Source organism: Heliangelus exortis, chromosome Z (genome assembly GCF_036169615.1).
Source record: "Heliangelus exortis chromosome Z, bHelExo1.hap1, whole genome shotgun sequence".
Taxonomy (NCBI): Eukaryota; Metazoa; Chordata; class Aves; order Apodiformes; family Trochilidae; genus Heliangelus; species Heliangelus exortis.
In genome coordinates, this window is record NC_092454.1 from 67,897,494 (window position 1) to 67,920,249 (window position 22,756).

Genomic DNA, 22,756 nt, shown 5'->3' on the forward strand with positions numbered 1-22,756 from the left:
TTTGAAGCTGGGCTGAAATGACTGGCTAATTTGTGACGGAAATGAAGATTAATAAACTATGCAAGAGTTGATATGAATTGGTAATCAGTCCTGACCTTATCTTCCCACTGACATGAATAAATTTTGTCCCCAGAGTAATCACAAAGGAGACAGTTGTCATGTGCACAGAAATCACTGTTTTGTAGGGTACCAGTTTTCACAATTTTTTCTGAGCTACACCTCCAACCGGGGACCTTTGCAGCTCATGTGCAGATGGGGTGGCTGCACACACAAGAAGGGGGCTGCCCTGCCAGAAGCTGAAAACGAGCAAAGTCCTGAATGTAATTTGCATGCAGTGGGTGCAACTTAACAAGTCAAGCTGTATGACTCCAGCAACCTCCTCGGTGCTTTTTATTCACTCTCTTGTCTTCTTTCCATTTATTTTCCAGTGGGAGTGGTCTGCAGTGCTTTATACAGTTCGTATAAATGGTTTTTAATTTTTGTGGACCTTATCTGGCACCACCACATTGCTGTAATACTTGGTCAACTTGGAAAATAGGAAAGCTGGAAAGCAAGGCAGACATTTATCTTGCTTTGTAAGCAAAATTCAATGGGAGTGGGGGGAAGATTGGGAAGTCTGTCTGTCTGAGCATGTGTTCAGTGTCTCTTAATGTAATTGTCTGAACATTTACTCAAAGCTCTCTTTTAGTATTTGTGCTCTTCCCCAGATCTTGTGTTCATTGTCCTGTAAGTGAGTGAGAAGTATTGTTCAGAAAAGTGTGGGGAAGGCTTTATTCAGTCTTTATAGTCTGTTCCCCACTGGGAAACCAAGATTGAGGTCATCTCTGGAAAAATGTCTCAAGACAACTCAAAATCAACCTTGTAACCATTGATATTATCTAACACCAAAAGCAAGGGAGAGGAAGAAAGGAATTCCTCTCTAGGATAAACTGAGCATGCTGCTGGGGAAGATCACCACTATCCTGAAAATGTAGCAGGTATCTGGTATTACTTCTCTATAAGACTCATCTGTGCCACTGCCAGAACCCTGAATCTTTAGCAATGACTGAGATACACAAAACAACAAGAAAATTAGGTGCCCCGTGTTTCTAGGTATCCAGTGTGCCAGGTGTGGGATGAACCCAGGTGCTGTGTGGTGCAGTCACCTGGAGCCTGTGCTGTTGTTCTGCTCTCTTGCACCTCTAAAGTGATCCTTGTACTTGGATGAAGAGGGCACTTGTGCTGCCTTCAGCTTGGTCATTGGTGGGCTTGGTTTGGACAATCCTGTGTACTCAGATACTGAGATTTTTTTGTGCCTAGTGAATGTAAACTGCAATCCTTCTGATGTCTTCAAGCGATTCTGAGACCTAAATTAAGCCAAGACCTATATGAAATTTTTAAATAAGGCTTTTTTCCCATGTATAACCACTGGGATGAGAGACCTGGTACTGTTAATACCTGCATGCATGCTCACCTGCATCCATCCATCCATCTCCATCCTTCTATTTTTGTTTGCTCTCTTTTTCCTGATAAGGCTTTTTTCAGGGCAAAAAACAATACAAAAAACACCACAAATAACCCACAACACAAAGAAAAAAACCACCCCAGAATAATTAATTACATCTCTAGCACCAAATAAGGTGATAGAGGAACGTGAAAACAGAGATCATGCATTTCAGGATTGTTTGGGTGAGTGTCTGGGGTTATTACATTTGCATACATATTTATTATTTTTGAGAGCCTTGCAATTGTGGCTTGCTTGTTTTTCTGCACTTTGGATTAGGTCCCACTTCTCCCTCTCAGCAGATTCCAGGTTAGGCAGCTGCCTGCTCAAGCCTCTGCCTCTTCAGTCCAGTCTGACCATGAATTTAGCCCTGGGGTGCTCTCACAGAGGCAGAGTGATGATGTAAGCTGTGACGTCATACCAACAGAGCATCAACCATCTTCCTCTGCATCCCTGGGGATATTCAAGGTCATCCCTTGACAGGGCCCTGAGCACCCTGACAGAGTTAAAGATGTGTTTGCTCATTGCAGGGGGAATGGACTAGATAACCTTTAAAGCTCCCTTCCAACCCAAGCCATTCTATGATTCTATTCTATAAATCTGTGGAAAGCGGTGTTGGAGATGTGTGTGTGCTCAGTTTGCATATTGCAATACACTGTGCACTGCAAGCAGTGAGCTTTCCATGGGCTGGTGGCTGTCTTAATGGCCAATAAAAGCTATTTTCATGTTTGAGCAACAACAGGTGAGCAGATGACCTCAGGAGGTGGCATAGTGTTACTGAGCTATTTAATCTGAATTTATGCAGTGCACTGATGTGAACTACCGACTCATCAGGATTTCTGCAAAGCCTATAGTTATGGCTGTGTCTTTAAAGGACAGTGAGAGATAGACTTGTATTAATCAGGATTAAATTTAAGCATTTCTAGTGGAGCAGTTTGTAGTAAAATTCACAAAAATACACATTGACTGCTGCACAGGTCTGAAAAAAAACCAGTTATTTATCTGGTGGCTTGAGCTCAGATAAGACTTTTTGCAATTTAGTTTCCAGTGGTCATCAGGCTTTGAGAAATTTTAGAGTGGAGAAATACTGCATCCTTACCACTGCAACTCTTCTTGCTTTAGCTGTATTTTAAGTAAAAACAGTGATCCAGCGATCTATATTCAGAGCAAAAATTTTATCCTGGGGATTTTGTTTCTTTGTTGATGAATCCTTCTACGAAGTTCTATCTTCAGAATTGAATAGCTGACATGTTTCCTGATGGAGCTTCTGTAGGGCAGGTTTGGGGGACTGAGTTTCCCAACTAGAGGGTGTTTTGTTGTATCTGTTCCCCCCCTGGACACTGACCCACCCGAGGCAGCAGAACTCAGGGTCACAGAATGTCTTTGGTGTGAAGGGACCTTCAAGATCATCCAGTCCAACCTTCCAACTTGTGTGGAAGTACCCCTGATCCCTGTGTAACTGTCCATTCCTCCTTTTTCAGCTGTTGGTTTAACATTATATAGCATTTCAGAAGTAAAGACTGATTGGTATTATTATATAGAATTTCTTATATATATATGTGTATATATATATATATATATAAAATATATATATATAAAATTATAATTACATATTGCCCCAACATGTTTATGAAATTATTGCTATTGTACATATTGCTTAAAATCAGCTGGTCTTTGAGAAATAAAAAAAATCCCTCTACAAAGCCTCATTCAATTTCACATACAGTTAACCTTGCAGAGCTGATTACTGCATCGTTACTGCAGCTTGCACACGCCCAAGAATAGCCTTGTAAAATAATATGTCATAGAACTGGCAGGAAATTATTAGGTACACTTGTATTGTGAATTAGTGGGGAAATTTCAGTGTTGAAATATGCACTGGAAAAATTAACACGTATTTAAATAATGCTAATTATGACCGAGAGCTATCACAAAGAAACACATCATGTTTCTTTTGGAGGGTGCTTATCCTTTCAGGATGTATGTACATATTATTTTCTTTTTGTCAGAGCAGATGAGGAGTTATATGATATTTTTAGGAGTTTTTAGATGTAGATACAATTTTTCTGGATGTATTCAGACTTGAAGGTCATGTTTTAAAAATCAGAAATGCAGGCTTTCCTGGAGCAATCATTGAAGAACTTCTGTGATCTTTGAGATGTTTGGAAAGCTATGGGAACTGAAAAAACCTTTTTATAGCTCTGTGTCTTCTGGCTGAGGCCATTCATGTGCATTAGGATGATTACACCTCTTGGTCTAATAGAAGTGACCATGTTACTACAGACCAAAGACACAGAGAAACTGAAAGAACAGTTAAAAATATTCTGAATGTTACTTTTGTGCTGAGTACCACATTTTTCAGAGCTAAATATCCCACCAAAGTCCCTTAAGACAAGCTGATGCAGTAAAGCCCAGCTATACTTGATTGCAGTCAGTAACAGCACAAAATCTTATTTTAACTGGTTTTCCACTAAGCAATACTCCACGCATGCTAATAAGGTTGTGCTGCAATGATACTAAGCATTCTTGTTATTTTTCTATAATGAATAGGCAGAAACCAGATTACCTGGATCTTTTGGAGATGATTAGGATATAACGACTTGATGAAAACAGCATGATTGAGGTTTTGTGCTGTCAGGTAGGGACATGGTCTGATGAGCCTGAAAGATACTCTCAAACCTGATTTTTGATTTGTCAGTTTGACAGGCTGTGCACAAACAGTTTTAAAACATACTTTTGGAACTGCCTAGCTCTGGGAATGTGTCTGGGAGCTGTTTGGTTCAATGTTCAGCCTAGGAGAGACTTGGCGAAGCTGTCTGCATCCTTTGTTTGTGTCTGTGTGCTATGGGATACACTCATTGTCCAGGAATGACCCCAGGATTGCCACCATATTTCAACCCTAATATATTCATACAGGAAAGATTGCAAAAGAGAAACTGGGCTTTGGAGAACAGTCTGGTGGCTGCTTCCCAGCTGCTTGCACTGGAGTAACTGGTTCACCAGTTTTCATCGTCTTGATACTTCAGCACTGACCCCTGCCAACCACTTCTTCCATTGGTTCCTTTTTCCTGGTCATGAAAGATGCAGAGCAGAAGAGAGGATCCAGCATGTGTCTTCATCTGGGAACAGCACTCAAACACAACAATTTATATTAAATTCATTCTCTTCATGAAATTTAGAAGAGAAAAAATTCACAACTTCTATATGCAAAACACTTGTGGGTATAAAGATATATTTAAAGGCAAAACTTCCCATAGGCCTCACTAGATATCATGGCACCCTTACTGACTCCACCAGGAGGTGGAGGAGATCTCTATTAGGGGTACAAGTATGATGTATCCAACACTACTGGTCACTGAGATCTAGTGCTGTTAAAAAAATACTATTGGGCTGCTATCCTGTTGGCTGCTTGTTTGTACACAGCACTCCAAGTTGTCCATCTGCACTATGTCTGCATGGCAAGTACTGCTGTGCAACAGTAGTTTAAGAGATCAGACCAGTTAGTGATGAGATTCCTACATCTGCACAGTGTGAATTATAGAGCTGTTTTTTTAATCAGGCTACAGTTAAGTTTGGGCCCTGAAACACAAATCCACATTATAGGTGTGGTTTGAAGGTATCTGAAGGATGGAGGATGGGTTCAGACCCCTATACCCCTTACAGCTTGGATGAATTTGTTGTTTACCATAGCTTGAGCTTCCAATTTAATTACCTTTGGAGGGAACCTAGTTCACACACACCAAAATATCCTTTAAAACAAGACAGAGGTCAAGAAGTGGGGATGATCTGAAGATAGACATAAAAATCACAGAGATATCTTTAACTAATTGCACTCATACTTTGTAATGTAAAAGTGACCACAAGTAGCTGTTACCTAACCCCTGTTCACAGCATTTAAAGTGCCTTGTAGATAAAGAAATCATTGTTATTTCCACTATATTCACAAATTTAGAAATACTTATCTAGCAGATGTTTAAGTTCAGGGAAGAAAAAAGAAGGGTCAAGAGGACAGTTTAAGTATTTCTTCCACCAGAGACCAGTAATACCAGACTAGTAATACCATAAATATAAAAGTCAAGATGACAGAAATTGCCTGAGCATCACTTGGAGACCCTGGTGTGCAAGTCAGTGTCCCTGTGCTGGTGTCAAAACCTCAGCAAATTAACTTATTCAGGCATTACACAGGGGACAAGGAGAAGGCTCTCCTGATCTATGAGACAAGGAAGCAAAATCAGAGCTTTTTTATTGTGTTATTCAATGGGTATTTCCATCCCTGCTCTACTTCCTGGGGATGCAGTAAGGTGCAGAATGGAGAGAAAAGTGTCCTGAAGGCAATGCTTGAGAAGCAAGGACCTGGCTTTGCTGGCAAACCTCGCACAGGAGTTAGCAATGTCATTCCCTGAGACCAGGAACTGTGAAAATCCCTGTTATTACTATTCCTTTGTTTTTCATACTTTGGTGTAATTCTTACATTCCTAAGGTATTGTCATCCACTGGCCTTGGTTTACTTGTTTTTTCCTTTCATATTTTTTCTGGGTTTTTTGTTCGTTTGTTTGCTTGTTGTTTTCTTTTTTGTGTGTGTTACTTGTTCATTGTTTGGATTTTTTGTTTTTGTTTTTTGTTTTTGTTTTTTGTTTATTTGGGATTATTTTTTTGGGGGGGGGAAGGGGTTGGTTTTTTCTTCTTAATTTTATTTTAGTTGCTGAGGGAAATAAAAAAATCAAAATCAAGTGTGCTAACTAAAACTGCCAGAAAACCACCCTTGAAAGCTAAGAATAGACACTGATGGCTCATGTTGCACTTTTGCTGGGATTTTGAAGTTTGCCACTGGAAGATGCCACCACTGATTCAAAAGACAGTTCTGCTGAAACAAGCATTTCTTAATTTGTCTATATTAAAATTCTTGAAATAATTTTCCATCAAAAAAAAAAAAAAAAAAAAAAAAAAAAAAAAAAAGAAAACCCCAAACAAACAAACAAAAAAGCCAAATAAAACAAGAATATAATATTCTTATAGCTATTAAAGAAATTAGGATGAAATCAAGCAGAAAGAAAATGTCATCATGCACATAAGTTGAGTATAAGTAAGGAGCTGAAATGCTTACAACATAACTTCTTAGTCAACAATAAAACCAAATCTGTTCTTGTTCAGCTAGTATCAAGGCACACCATTTGGTTTTTGTTTCCTGGTCTTAAAAATGAATCCATTAAATACTTACCAGACATATTGGGAGAAATATAACAAAGGCAGATTCAGTATGAAAGATAAGGAGCTAAATAATGCTTTCTGTTGTCTTTCCCTTTCTTAAATAATCTTTATGGCACCCTTTTTTAAAAGGGACTACCCTTATTCATGGCATGGCAAGAAGAATAACTCTTTTTTCACTAATAATTATTAAGCATTTTTTGGCAGTAATTGTTTTTCATCGGTTCATTTTGACTTTCTCTTAAAATTAAGACTATTTGTTTGGTTTTTATTTTCAGTTTGAAACCCAGACAAATCTTGTCTCTTCTTATAAAGGAAATTTCCTGGCACTGGAATCTCACTGCTTTTTGTTCTGCTTCTGTAACAGGGAAGAAAAGGCTAGGTTCTTAAAACCTTCAAGAAGGAAGTTGTTGAACAGAAAGCTGTTGGCATCCTTCGTGAGTAAATGACTGAATAGGTAAACAAAATTCCAGCTTCCTACTTCATCTATTAAATTTTTGGGTGAAAATCTGGACATTTCTGGTTGTTTCTTCAAGCTGTAAATCCAGCCACTTCTAAACCTGAAGGCAGTGTTTCTGCTATGAATACTGAGATGCAATTTAAGGGAAGCCACTACAGTTAATGAAAATGATTGAAGGACTTTTTCTACCAAAGATGGCTCTAATTGTATACCTAATGTTTTGAAGTGAAAATCTTACTAATTTAAAAATTATTTTTAATCTAAATTGTAAGAAAATAAAGTATATTCATTTCTCAGCAAAGTGGGGCAGTGTAGGTAACTTTCAGGGTTAACTCTCTGACACAAATCAATAGAAGAATGCAGAAATAGTGTGATTACAGAAGCTGGAAAGCTGGCCCAGTGCTCTGAACAAGTAATTCTTTGCTGATTCTGGAAATCTTTCTTGTTATACATTACAAAGAGTAATTTTGCTGGTTTTTAATTTCTAAGGCCGTAGCATTATATACATAATCTCATAAATTTTCCCATATGTGAAACACAATTCTACATCCAATTTCCAGTGATGCATATGCAGTGTAATGCCAACTATATAAAGAAAAAAAAATTAAAAAGCCTTCCTTATGCTTTATTTTATTTTATTTTAGAAGATGGCAGAGAACACAAAGAAGAAATCAGTACTTGCATTTCTACTTGAAAAATGCTTCAAAGAAGCATAAAACAAAGGCTTTGGAATACAGTTTTCTTTATTTTCATTGTAAATCATATTCACAGAGTAGTCTTTTTTTATTTTCCCCCTAAGTCTTGTAGTCACTTTGCTCCCTATGGCAAATCAAGTATTTTCATACTTTGATCTACTCCTTTGCTTTTTGCATTTCCTGGGACAGAAGTAGAAGGATCCCCAGTCAATGAGAACTCATGATAGTGAAAAGAACAATGTGATTTAATTGTCAATTTGTGGGCATTAAAATTAAGATACATTGTGAAATACATGTTAATAACAAAGAACATGATTTTTTTTCTAATGATAGAATAATCTCTCATGAACAGAAAATAGCAAAGACTGTAACCCAGTTTTAAAAACTTTTTAAAGTTTTTTTATCCAAGCACCTGTCTAGCTTAGTCGAAAATAATAAAATATCCCGAATTTGACATTATAAAAGTAAATGGAGTCAGTAGCTGCAAAAATAAATATAAATCATGTCTTTTTGTCTGTTTGTGCCCACTTCTCAGGTAATAATATTCTTTTTATGGTTTTTGAACTTGCTTACAGTAGAACTAATTATGTGTTTCATACAAGCACATTTTCATCAAACTATCCAATTAACTGTATCTGTTATAATAAGACATAATGTTGTATATGAGTACACAGATCTAAATCTAGCCTGATCCCACATGAGACTATTGGGCTTTTCATAAGCAACAAGACGAATGTGAATCCACATCCTCCAACTCCATTACATGAACATATGGTTCCTAGCAAGCAATATCTTCAATGCAAACTTACAGGCATAACTGAATGATAAATTTGGCCATCTGTGATCCTATGCCAGCTCAGCATCTCTCTAGAGACCTAATTCCTCATTGCCCTCTGGGTTTTTTGTGCTTCCAAGCTGGAAGCTCTGGGGCTTTCCCTGGAGCTGAGAGATCACTTGGGTGGTGCAGAGCCTGCTCAGCCACCGGCCCGGGGTTTTTGGGTGATGCACAAAGCAAAGAGGTGGGTAGGGGGGATGCTACACCCAGGCTGTCCCAGCCTGGAGATATAGAAGCAGAAGGCATAAGCGAGCACAAGCCTGAGATTGCTGTGATTTAGGACCTGACCAGCCATCTCCAGAGCTTTGCAAATTTGGTGAAAGGCTGAAATTCGCCTTCCCCGCAGTGCCTTTGGTCTAGCAGTGAGAGCACTTTAGCCAGCCCCACGAGTGGGTTGGATGTGTACATTTTTTATGCAGGCAAAATATAATCCCCATTCCTGCAAAAAAAGATGTGTCTGGGTGAAACCCTGTAAGGGGTTTCCCTGGAGAGGTAAAAAAAAAAAAAAATTAAAAAAAAAATTAGTATTTTCATGAGGGTCTTTTAGCCTCTGTGCAATAGAAAACCCAAGCAGCCTCCTCCAGATCTAGCAGATATTAGGAGAGGATAGAGCCAGCTGCATAAAAGGTTTCCCTCCTTACAGCAACTCTGGATCTAGCTGGAGTAACAACTAGGATACTCCCTATAGGTTTTTCCATACCACAACCTCTTTGTCCAAGCTCCAGAAAAGACAATGAGATAGTCTGCCTCATTTTTTTCATGTTTCTGAAGGTTGGATGGGGGAATAACAGGTATTCTTCTTGGTCATGGTCCAGTCTTGCATAGTCCATTCCTTATCCTGTACAGATATTTTCCATTTCTCTTTCCATTTCCATTTTTTCTCTAAAGGGTTCAGAAAAGATTCTGAATGGCCTGAGAAAATGTGTGAAATGGACATTTATTTTAAAAATGGCTGTTCAGAAAAGATTACATGGGTTTAGGGGCTTGACCTGTAATAAATCTCTTTTTATAGCTAAGTGATAGAGTTTCAAGAAAATCCAATTTCTAGTGGATTATAAAAAGGAGGGGGTTTGGCACCAAGATTGCTTCATCTCTATAGTATGAGCAAATATACTCAGAAGGTTGGAAATTTGCCTTTGAGCTCGATGGGAATGAACTCCACTATACCTCTCACACTATAGTAACTCTCCACTACAGTTCTAACATATATTGTGCCTGGTTTGTTCACAGAGTTTTAAAACAGGACCACAACCACTCCAGGAAAGAGATTTATTTACTCATGTCCATGGGAAAATAACTACACCAAACCATCCATTAAAGCATACCAGTCGTATCCTTCTTAGATAAATACCACTATATCTCATTACGATATGGAAACAATGGGAAGCTATAAAACTCTGCATAATACAAATATTGGTCCTCTGAAATCTTCATAGTCAGCAAGCTTAGAGTAGGAAAAATAGTTCTCCATTTTTAAGCAGTAGAACCAATACTGGAGAGAGAATGTCAAAACTGCCTAAGAGATTACTCAAGACCAAGATATTTTTAATCAGTGGCCTCTTAGGTTTTTTGGATATCCAGCCTGAGACACCATAAGTATAGTATATTTTCAGAAAGCCTTGAGCACCCACTCTCTGAAAAAACTGGTTGCATTAAGGTATCTGAAGATGAGCACCAAGAATTGCTGCATCCAAAATAAGCTTGCATCAGAAATCCAAATTCCCTCAAATTGATATTTAGGGAGGACCTAGTGCTTTAGGCAGCTCTGAAAACCCTAGGCACCATGCAGGGTGTGTGTTTATCTCTGACACTGAAAGATAAAGGTAAACATCTTCCATCCAGACCACTGCAAATTTAACGAAAAGAAGTATTTCAATAATTTTTTTCTGTCAGCTCTAAGGAGGTCTAGCTAAATAATTCAGGGCTAGCAATACTATTTTTTTTTCATTGAAAATTAAAAAAAACAGATTCAATTTTTAGGAAAAAAAAAAGGTGTAAGGAAATAAAGTGTTTCTTTCTCTTCTAAATCTTAATAGTTGTTTTAGACTTTATTTAATAACGTTGTTGCAAGACTTCATCATTTTAATGTTTTTTTCTAATTTTTATATCTTGTGACCTGTAAATAGGTAAGAAATATTAAATACTGTAATGTTCATTCATTAAGACAATAACATTTCAAAGGCTAATGTAAAATAAAGCTGCTAAAGTTTATAATTTCTCTGTCCAGCAGTTCATTTATACAACTGCCCTGAGTAGATGCTATATGCTGCTTAGCAAATGGCCTTTAAGAGTTTAAAAATATCTCAGTAAAGCTACTCAAAGGTAATACAACACTTCTCAGGCATCTTTAATTGAAGCTAAGAAGAAAATAGTGTTTTCTCATTAGTTAATTATTCATTCCCTCATCAGTGACTTATACACAACTAAACCACAATTGAAATGCACAGGAGAACAAATCATGCTTGTTCCTATGTATGGGACCATGAGCTTATTGTTCATAAAGGCAAGATTTAAAATTGTAAAACTAGCCCTATTTTTGTGGACTGTTTTAGCTGTTTTATTAAACACTTTATTGTTTCCATGTGAAACCAGTGAAAACAGTTATATTCTAACCTATGTTATTGTAAGGTTTTTTTGCAAAACCTCACTGATCCCCTTTAACAAAAAGAAATCTTTTCTCAAAATTCCTGATATAATCAATTTGCAGTGTTTCTTAAGCTGATAGAAATATGTAAAATTTGTGCTTTTAAAAGCTTCTGCTTTGAGTAGCCTTACATTCCATGATTGTGCCCTAGCAATCATCAAGCTCTATTGCATGCCCCATTCGTGTAAAATATATTTTGTTGGGATGACATAGCTTAAAGAATTTTGGCTCTAAAACTTCTTTACCTAGAGCTTCCATTAAATTATATTAATTTAAAATATTTATGGAATGATACTTTTACAAAAATATTAAAAGAGAAAACCAAACCAAAAACAAATTGATAAGGCCGGGTTTATGAAAGTTACTCTTTAAAGTAAAGTAAAAAAAAAAAAAAAAAAAGGGTTTTATCACAGTTTTGGTAGCTTGCGTGAGTTCGTATCGAAAAGAAATCTTTCACATGTTCTTAAATGGATTTAAAACTTTTGTGCTCTAGGTACTCTCAGTTGTATGCTCTGAAGCAGTAGACACCATACAGCTTGTGCTTTTTATCGGGGAAGCCGACAAAGCGAACGGCTGCCTCGTTAGGGCTGCAGCGTTTCCGGGGCCTGGAGATGGGGTAGCGGACACTGCCATCAGCCAGCCAGCCAGCATCACAGCGGTCGTAGCCAAGCAGCTTCCAGGCAGCAAATATCTGGCCCACTTTAGCAATCTGTGCTCCATCCTTCAAGCATGCCTGAACAGCTTCGTCGTAGGTCAGCTTGGTCGGGTGGATTAGGTAGTAGAAGCGACCTAGGAGGGGGAAGAAGGGAAAAGGGTCATTAGCGACGTGACGGTGGTGATGGTGAAGAGGTGAAGGCTTCTGAGGAGAAATGGAGGTGTCCCACTGCAGGGTCATATCAAATGGTGGTTGATCTGGGACTGTGTTGGGTGTACATTGCACTGTTAAAAACACCTCATTTATTTGTGCAGTGAGTCAATCAATATCAGGAGTGAAAAGAAAAAAAAGACAAGTAGAGAAAACAGATGTTGAACAACAACAACAACAAAAGTATATATATATAACTATATATATATCGTTATATATATATTATGCTATAGTTATTTCTGCTAATTTAGCAAGGAGGGGCATTCCCACCGTTGCTTGCTTCCAGTGATAACTGTTGAAATGCATTTCACCCTCAGATGTAGAAAAACAGCGGGAAAAAGGTCAGGGGGAAGAGATGATGGAAGACACAGTGGGATTTTGAGACAAGCACCTATCACCCATCTGAATCTATGGTGCTAGATGCATTTACTAACAAGGTGCCAATGACAATCCAGTCCAATATTGGAGGAGCCCCACAGACTTCAGTCAAAGCAGATCTCAAGAAGCTGTAGCTTACTGTCAGAGAAGGGAACTCAGTTAAATATCCAAAGTCTGCCTCTACATTATGTTCCCAGCATTAGCTTAAAACCCTTACAAATTTTCCTCTCAGAAGCATGGCATAGAAAGACGTGGCCTTTGATAGCATCTGAGTGAGGGTATGAAGGTAACAGATGCAGTTTTACTCTCTGTCAAGGCACTAACCTTAAATAAAAACAAAATTTTAACTTTTTATGTATTTATCTATTTATTTGCAAGAGAGCTTAGGTATTTCACAGCTTCTCCAAAGCAGAGTTTGAGCCTTTGGTGGATCAAAACCATTCCTATAAGTCTTCACTAGCAGCATCAAAGCCACATGCAGCTTTTGTGTAGCACTGCTTCTCTTTAAGTATCAAAGGATATATCCCCACCTTAAGAGTGCATTAAACTGATAGTGCTGCTAAGAAAAATGTCTCTTTCTCACAAGGTAATGAAAATATATGCCAGCAAGTAAAGCTCAAAAAGGAAGTGTCTCCTACTAAACCATAAGCAGCAATAATATTAACATTAATTTCATTTATCAAGGGAATATAAATCACAAGCCTTTCATTCATTATACTTAAGGCTATTTATCATCACTGATTTGACAATTAATCAAGTGTGAGGTAGAAGTGGATTCAGGGGAATAGCATTTATTTGAAAGACTATTAATTTCTGAATAATTTCATAGCTTTTCAATCTGACAAGTTAGTGGAAAGACAAAGAAATTTATTCATGAGAGGATCTTCTAATTCTAGAGAACACCCTTTACTTCTTAATTAAGAATGTCATTCATAATAGTGGCTTTTTGTTTCCTCATGAAATATACGCAAACACACAAACAGAATTCTGCCTAGTTTCAGATTACTTTCTAGATGAAGAAAAAGTGGTGAGCAAGATGAAGAGTCACATCAGCTCTAGATTCTTGCAAAAAACACGTAGTTTTTTTCTAAGTGAAGAAGAAATGTCAGGTCAGATGACATTATAAAAATAATTGAATTAACTTTCTGTAAAGGCTGGATATTTTGTACCACGACATGTATATTTTCTTTTTTTAAAAAAGACATATACATTGCAGCTGTGGTGGAGAAGACACTTAAAAAAAAAATTCATTGGTGTCAGAGACAATCTCTACAGCATTTTCTAAGAAAATTGATGAGAGTAGATAATCTATCCTTTTGTAAAATGGCTACTCAACTCCATTTCAGCAACTTGAGAGCATTTACAAGGTGTTACCACGGAGAATGTCTATTAAGTGGAACCCTATTCCTACTATGTGATTAGAAGGTTTCCCAAAGCAAACAAGATTTCAGACTTTGGGGAACATGGATTTGGAGTGAGAGCCTCTAAACTGCACCCAGCTTAGTAGTTGCTCTTCAAACCATATGTCAATGGAATGTAATTTCCTAGGGATTTGCAGTAAGGTCAGGCTTTTGACATATGACATCAATCAAAAAAACTCCTATACACTGCCCCTTCCTTAAATAAGATAACTTTTATAGTGGAGGCTGTCACCCCACAGGAATGAAATGTGTACCCATAATGTCTAAATAAATGAGACTCCGTTAAACCAAGAACAGATTTGATGTTTTTTTCTTACTAATAAGATAGTAGAGTTCCTAAATGAAAAATTTTACTATTTATTTGTTGGTGTGGAAGGAGATGGAGGCATTAACTTACTGTCGCTCATTAATATCTGTTAGTTGGGTCATTCCTACAGAGGATGAATGTGCTTGATTTCTGTAGCTTGCATGATGTGTAGACTCTGTCATATGCTCTGCAGACTCAGTTCAATATATCTTACAGCAATACTAAGTGGCAGAGAGGCCATTTTTCCTCAGAATTGAAGAACATGTTAAAAATTTTTGATGTGAATGCAATGTAAAATAAAAACTTCTTCCAGTTCCCCCAGTACCAGCAGTGAATCTGGTTGCTCAACAACAAAAAAAAACAGTTCTAACAAAGGCAAAAAAAAATATCCTTTGGGGGGGGGGGAGTGTTTCTCTTTTTGGAACAACAGCTACATGTTGCACTTACAAAATATTCTGACATGGTCAAATAAGCAGTCAGTATGCATCATCCAGTGAGAATTTTCTATACTTTCCTCCCATTTAAATGACAGAAGTAGTTATCACATGCACTAACGTAATAAAAAGGTTCACAAGTGCATTTTTAACATGATCCCTAAAATTTATTCTTTGTATTTGTAATTTTGTTAACGTGATTTTTACTTGATTCTGCTAAAATTGATAACAAACCAGTTATGCACTGGATTCTGTATGCAAAATATATAACAGCATGTTAATGAGTACAAAGTTTTATACAAGCTATATCTTTTTTCTTTGAAAATTCTTAATTATAGAGGAATTGATAGATATGTTTATGTTTAGCTCCCTTTACACTTTTCAGTGTGAAAGATCATGGTTCTCCTTAAAATTCTTTGAAATTAAACAAAGAATAACCACCTGGCTATGCCATTATTTGTTCCTTGCCTTTTGCAGTTTCTCTAAGACTGCAACAAAACAATTTTGCTGTCTTTATTCCCCTTTATTCCCCTGGGGTACTGGGGAATTCTCCTGGGGTACCAAAGCCCAAATTGACCTTTTTCCAGGTGTGGAAGAGGGGTATCTCTATTCTTTTGGGCAGGGGTGGGAGAGAAATTGAGATAGTCTGCATCCCTTGCAAACCTTTGGATCATGACAGGTTGCCCTATCATGTGTGTCAGGATTCTTTAGCTTTTCTAAAGAGAACATGTACTAAAGTGCTCCTATGATGAAGGAAAAGAAGAGGAGAAAGTGTGAGAGCAGAGCTGAATGCACAGATATCAAGAAATTCCAACATGGAATTCTCAGACTCAATTTGGATAGTTTCCACTTGTGCATATTAATTTTCAATAGTTTATTTTAATGTGAGGAATGTGAAAGCAGGTTGGGAAACACATTGCCATCCAATAGTTATCTCCATGAGGCAAATAATTATGTTATTTCACAATATTTTAATAGATTTAATGGTTAACATGATGCTAATGTTACTTCGCACTGTTTTGTGGAACACATTACCATGTATTCTCGTAAACTGGTAAATTGTTTATACACTCTTTACAAAGTGTATGAAACTTTTTCAGGCTTTTGGCTTTTCCTGCACAGACACAAACCAAGACCTCTTTTGTGAATAAACAGAATGATTTGAATATGAAGCAGTTTTACATGCAGAACAAAATGTTCAGCTAATGCGTTTATCCTAGTCTAAGCAAGGGCACTGCAGAGAGTCATTTCATAAAGCACCAGGATTATTTTATATTGCATTGCAGACAAACTTTGTTAAAGCAAAGTTCTCTGGTGTGCAGGGAATGCAGATAGAATTCTTCACTAACGGTGTAAAAAAAGTCTTTTTCCACCACTATTTTTCTTTGTGTACTGAGCTCATCAGAGATGGGATCCAACAGTTCCAGACTGAAAACACTGAAGCTGGATTTGAACTCACAGCATTGATGACTACATTTTAATTTTTCACCTTAACAGATGAAAGTAATTTTGCTGGTTTCTTCTTCAGGTAAAAAAGAAGCCTAGCATTTTAGACAAAGACTTTTTAGCTTTGACTGATGAACTATTTAAAACTGAGCCTTTTTTTTTTTTTTTTTTTTTTTTTTATCATTCCTGGGATCATAATGTGTTTGGGATACTATCTTAAAAAGAGCACACTTGGCAAAAATCTAAACTTCACTCACTCGCTTTCTTCATAGTAGCTCCCACAACTGAGACTCTTTGAGATTACTTCATTTTTTTTTATTTTTTTTTTTAGGTCACCTTATCCTCCCCTGATCCTGGGGCTCTTGGCATTTTCCCAGCTCCCTGACATAAAGCTGAAGGCTTTTCTGTTTCATGCATCAGCAGTCACTGCCACTGCTGGAAATGTGTGGTGTCCTAACCACTTCTCGTTTTCCTTGGCTGTTCCTGAGCTGAGAGAATCAATATGGGTGTTGCAGAAATAGCATTTTGCCTGTAGCCACTATCTTTGGCAACTGCAACCTGGTGGCAAAATGGGTTATTATAAGCTTTCCCCTTTATGGTGAGAAAGCTAACATATGCTGTAAAGTGTACATAAGTTATCTGAAGTGTTGAGCTGAAAACAGGAATTTGGCATTTAAGGGGGTGACTGGGCTGACTGTGGATATTAAGGTAAGCTTGGAACAGGAATAGTGGAGAACACAGCAGGAACATGTGAGGATAATGTAGCCTGGTGGGTTGCTGGTTGAGGAGATGGATGCTGGGAGAAGCAGAAGTGCAGATTTTCTACAGAAACATTGAGAAGCTTCTGTGGCACTGAGCTTCAGGGGGCTAGAAAAGATGTTGTTCAGCTCCATATATCATCATATTGCTGTGTAGTACTCTGTCTTGAAGGCCAGTTTAAGAGACTCATTGAGCATGAAATTCATTTCAGTGTCCTGTCGTTGATTTCTCTTCTACTTGTACACCTTATCCTCGTCTTACATAGTTCCTCTTTCTTCCTCTTTCTTTCTTTTGATGTATTGCACAGAAAATATTTATCCATCAGCACTTTTTTTTCTCCCCCTGAAATTATTTTTCTTGTTCCTTTGGAGACACTATCCGCTTTACAGTGTAGGAAAAGGTGGTGATTGATGACCAGAAGTCACAAAAATATATTTTGCAAGAATTGTGATTAGTGTAGCTATCAGTTTTTAAATTCTTTTTTCTTGTTTATTTTATTCCATGGTCCTATTTCTACAGTGCAAGGTCAAATCTGCATATAAGAGATGAACTCATGTAGTATTTCACTTTGGACAAATAAAACAAGAAAAAATATAAGCCAACATTTCATGGAACTAAGCAGAGTGATGAAAGTCAGCTAAACTTTTGTTTCAGACTGTATATAGCCAAATTTAATAATATCATTTTGAAGATCTGGGGGTTTTTTGAGAGGCTGAAGCAGACTTAACATTGGGGCATATCTTCAGAAATCAAGACTTATGGGGGTTTTTTTTGTTGTGATGCAGGACAGAAATGCTTCATCATGGATAAGCAATCTGTGCATAAACAAAAAAAGCCACGATCCTTGGTCTGAGTGGGCTGCAAGCCAAACATGTACAAAGTTGCATAGAAATTATCTGCAAGTATGAAGCTGCAGAGGATTGCAGCCTCCTTTTGCATATGTTCACTTGCAGCATTCCTCTCATTTACAGTTCAAGCTTTCTAAAAACTTTTGAGGCACTAGATTAAACCTGAAATGATAGCAAGCTGATATCAAGTCATTTCATACCTAAGAATAGAAAAAAAGCTTGTAGTCGCTTAAGTAAGGTTCAAAGCAGACCAAGCTCAGAGCAAAAGTGTACAGGGTTTTGGCAGTGTATTAAGATAAGGAATCTAAATTGTTAGGCTTAAAAGCTAGAAATAGCTTTGTTGATAAGGAAGTATTAGTAATATTAGACCTGGTACATGAGCAGGAGCTCCTTGATACACAGAACAGTTGAAATGGTGATCAAAATTCTGTTTAGGTGATATATTTAAGTTGCAAAACATCAGAATTATAATTCAATAGGAATTAAATTAATGAACAGCAGGTTTTTTCATCACTCAAACTGAAATTAACTGGGTATATATCAACATCAAAAGAGTAAACATAAATCTTAATGGGGTGAAAGTAGAGATGTTAGAAACTCTTGCCAGTACAAGTTCTGCAAAGAGCTGTAAAAGTGATCTATGTCAACTTGTGGCAAAGACAATGTTATTCTGTGCACATGTCCTTGTAAATTCAACAATAACATTTTCCAAGCCTAGCATATGCTTTGAAAAATCAAATATCACTTGCTGCTGTTGGAGTTTCTTTCCTAAGCACAGGAGCAATCACTCACAAAGTAGGGGAGAAGAAGTCTCTCTCTTACCGTTGAAGTTTGAAGTGAAACAGAAAACATCATATCGGCTTTTTTCTTTATCCCAGAAACCATAATTCCTGACCCCAGGCACTGTGTTCTTCCCTCCACAGGGCTCCCTGGGCTTGGTGATGGGGTACTGCACAGAGCCATCACTGAGCCAGCCTGCATTACACCAGTCCATCCCTGACCTCCAGGCATCATAGAGCTGGTCAAAGGAGGCAATAACTGAATCTTGGTCCAGACACGCTCTCTGAGCCTCGTGGAAGTTCAAGTTGTAACGACCCAGCCGTGGAGAGTAAGGGAATACAACACCTGAAATAGCAAAAAGAGACTGAGTTACTGGATAGCAAAAGAGCAGAAGAAAGGGACACTGCAGTTACAGCTAGCAGAAGGAGAAAATAATGTTAACTCCATGATCATGATGTGTGCCACTGTGAAGCTGCTTTATTTCTGGGGACATACATGCTGTCAGCACATCACCCAGTAGGTCTGAGAAGGGGATGGGGCTGCCACCTCCCCTAGATGGTTCCTCTCCCTGTAACCTCATCCCTTTCTCAATGGGAATGGTGACAGGTCTATGTATTCCTCTTTCCATCTGCAACTTTGCTGTCCCCACTGGAGTCACAGAATCTCAGAATCGTTCTGGTTGGAGAAGGCCTTAAAAGGTCATTGAGTTCAAACATAACACAACTCTGCTGAGCAATCTGCTGCCCTCCAATAGTGCCTAAAGATGAGCAGAGCTGGCCAAAGTTTTGCAACTATATACACACGCATATACTAGATGTATTTTTTGTATGAAATTCCAGTTTATCAGCCAAAAAAATAAATTTCTCATTTTAAAAAAAGTGAAGTGAAACACAGCCTACTTCTATTTTTTTTATCAGATGGGATCTGAAGATTTTCCGGCAATCATTTAGGAAGAAGAATTGTTACTACAACAGTGTAAGAACTATTTCTTTTTAAACATAGACTTTAAAATGAAATGTTTTCATTTACATAAAAGGGCTGTATATTCTTTGCACCTATCTTTGGCAAGACTTCCTAAGAGGCTCAAGACGTCTAGGGCTTTTTGGTTGTTTGTTTTCATTCTATTTCACATTATTCTAGGAACGGGAAGGTATCCCCATGCCTAACTTAATAACAACAATATTTGACAGCTAAACTAGTAAGAGGCATAATTTTAGTATCTTGGGGTAGGAAATACATAGGGAAATAAAATCAATAAGTTTGGTGTGATTTTTATGTTAACTTTTCTGTTACTTTTCAGCTGTTTTTTTGTCAGTTTGTTGCCTCACAAGGGGCACAAGAGACCCCAATTCCTTAATCTGAAGACAGGTTTCCCCATCTGCAGATGGTAAGTCCTATAGAACACAGCATGCAGCAATGCAAGGTAGCCCTAGTAGAAAGCCACATGAAACACCACTTGCTACCTCTGTGGCATCCAAAAGCACTGCTAGTTTGACCAAAGCATGCCTGCTGGTGAGCCTCTGTTCTGGGAGCATGGACCAGCTGAATGCTTCCTTCCACACCTGAGGACCACAGGCTGGCCCAAAGTCCTGCCTGTTGCTCATGGGTGCTGAGCCACTGCAGGCAAAGAGAACTTCTCATAAAAAAGGATATACAAGTGGAGATGGCAAACCTGGAGACACCTCCAGGTTTATTTTAGCAGCAGCTAAATCAAAGTCATTGAGCTTATCTGACATTTTTCCACAGTACATTTTCTGCTTGTTTTATTAAAAAGATCTAAAGTTAAAGATTACTTTTTGAAGCATGAAATACGTTTCAGAAAATGATGAAGAAACACCTCCCCATGTGGCTCTGATAAAAGAAAAGAGAAAGACTTGAAACAAAAATTTGGATCAGACCAACGTAATCTCTGGCAGTGTCTAAAAGCTTAACTTAGATTTAAATTTTACAGCTGGCCTCAGCCCCACCTCATAATAAGCTGAAATAAAACAGCATCAGAGAAGATCCAGCTCAGAATGTTTATTCTCAAACATCTCTATAGATCAAAGTGCTGTAGGATGCAGAGGAACTGAAGACAAGATAACACATGAGATGAGCCAAGAGCTTTAAAATGGTATAAACATCCATCATTCTTTTTACTTACTCCCTGCTGATGAATTCTCCTTCCTATAACAAGTTCCTTGTCTCAGATGCAATGTAGCATAAGAACAGAGAAATTACATTATGGCCATGCAAGACTTTCACCATGCAAGGAAGCCATTCTTCTTTCTGAACATTCAAACCCACTTTGGTGTCTATTTCACCAATATCTTAACATCTTCCTTCTTTCCCTTCTCTCCCTTGCCTGTTATCCAAGAAGCGTTATTTTTCTTAAACAAAATCTTTGTTATTACTAAACCTTAGTGACTTGGCCCAAGGAGATAAAGCATGAAAATTTAAACTTGGCAGGGTATTAATAAACAGTATTTTGCCCTCTTTCAGTAATTAACTAGAGATTCTATGGAGATTCTTCCCTTTCATAAATCCATTGTTAACAGGCTTTTCAGTTATTAGCTGTTCTGAAATATAAACCATGAATGTAATGTAACACAACATGTGCTGTTAACTTGAACTTCATAAACAAGAAATTGGAGATGTTTCATATTTTCTGGATCTGCTTTTTCTTCTTTCTGCTCAATCCTTTTTTAAAAGATTACCTGTCCTCCCTCAGTGCCCATGGACAGAACTATCACTTGCTATAATAAAAATGTAGCAAATGTCAGACTACTTCAAGCTTTACTACTTTACTTGAAATAAAATACTTATTAAATTTCTAGAACTACATTTTTTTAGACAATGGATTCTTTGTCCAGAGTCTGATTTGCATAAGCATGTTATAAAAAAACAGCTAAAATCATCAAAGGCGGATATTTTTAAATCAAGATCTAAACTTACCTCTAAAAATTGAGTTACATTTAATTGGAAACTATTCAAATAATTTGATTCCTTAAGGTTCCCAAAATAATTTTTAAAAAGGGGGTTAAATATGTATATAAACTTGTTACAAATCTATTTGAGTATGATAGTTTGGGACATAATGTTTTAATAACATATATAGGCACAAAACTGTAATATTAGCTTTGGGCTATATTTGGGTAGACTGCACAGAATCTGATTTTCATTTGAGTTCATCTGAAGTACAAGCCTGCAACTCATTAGCATTAATTTCACCTTACAGATGGGGGTGGCCATTGGTGAGTCTGCAGAGCAAAATTGACTGGCCATGTGTTTTATGTAGCTTTGTATTATCTTGCATCTTTCTTAATATTTTTTTCTTTCATTTCCCTATCAAAGCTGTCTGAAAGTCATAGTTGGATCTTACCATTCCTCTTTCCTTTGTTTTTGTTTCTTTTCAGTTTTGGATCTTATAGCTCATCAAAAATAATCCATTCCGTCTGTTCTTGAATGGACAAAAGCTATTCTGAGGCTTGTTACTCTTCCCAAACTACAGACTGAATCTAAACTCCTGACTCCAACCCTGTGTTTTACCACTAGACAAAATGCCCTCTTCCATATGCTAACAAGTTCAGATTAAAATGTGGTTACTCTGTGAGAAGACTGAGCTGAGGAGCGTTAACATGACCTTAGCAATTCTTCTCCCTGTTGTGAGGAAGGCAGCTGAGACACTTGTGGAGACTGAATGGGGAATATTAATTGACAATATGGACATCACAGTATGGCTCCTCTCCCAGACACATGGTTCTCTGGAACAGGTTCTACCTTAGGGAAGGACCCCTTTCCTCCAAACAAGAGAGGAAGAACTAAGATGCATCAACTTAGTAGATAAATCTGCTAGTAGATAAATCTGCTAGTGAAAGATGAGGGCTGGGTGAGGCTTGCTGTATGCACCTGTGACAATGCCATTGTAGTCCAAAACCTGTCTGTTGCAATGGAAATGAGGATGTCCACCAAATGGGAATAGAAGAGTGGGATGTATAACATTTCCTCCCCATATACACGCCTGTATTTCCCCTAATGCCTTACATTCAATTCCACAAACGTACAACTCTGTTTGTCATACAAAAGAGATTATATTTTTATGTCCTCTGTCCTCAGACACACAAGAATATGCAGGTAATGCCTAAAATTCATTGCAAATACCTTGCAATTGTTTAGTTGCTATAGTCACACTGCCAGGGCAAGAAGCTATAATGGTT

At 37.6% G+C, this 22,756-nt stretch overlaps 1 protein-coding gene across 1 annotated transcript in view; it reads right to left on the reverse strand.

Annotated features, from left to right (window-relative positions):
- Positions 1 to 8,064: 8,064 nt before the first annotated feature.
- The window catches only part of HAPLN1 (hyaluronan and proteoglycan link protein 1), a 64,140-nt gene continuing 49,448 nt past the window's right edge, over positions 8,065 to 22,756 (reverse strand). The window contains exons 4-5 of the mRNA XM_071731091.1: positions 18,603 to 18,905; positions 8,065 to 12,111 (exon numbers count right to left, since the gene is read on the reverse strand). Of these exons, the coding sequence (XP_071587192.1) occupies positions 11,822 to 12,111; positions 18,603 to 18,905 (593 nt within the window). The 3' untranslated portion in view covers positions 8,065 to 11,821. The remainder of the gene's footprint in view (positions 12,112 to 18,602; positions 18,906 to 22,756) is intronic.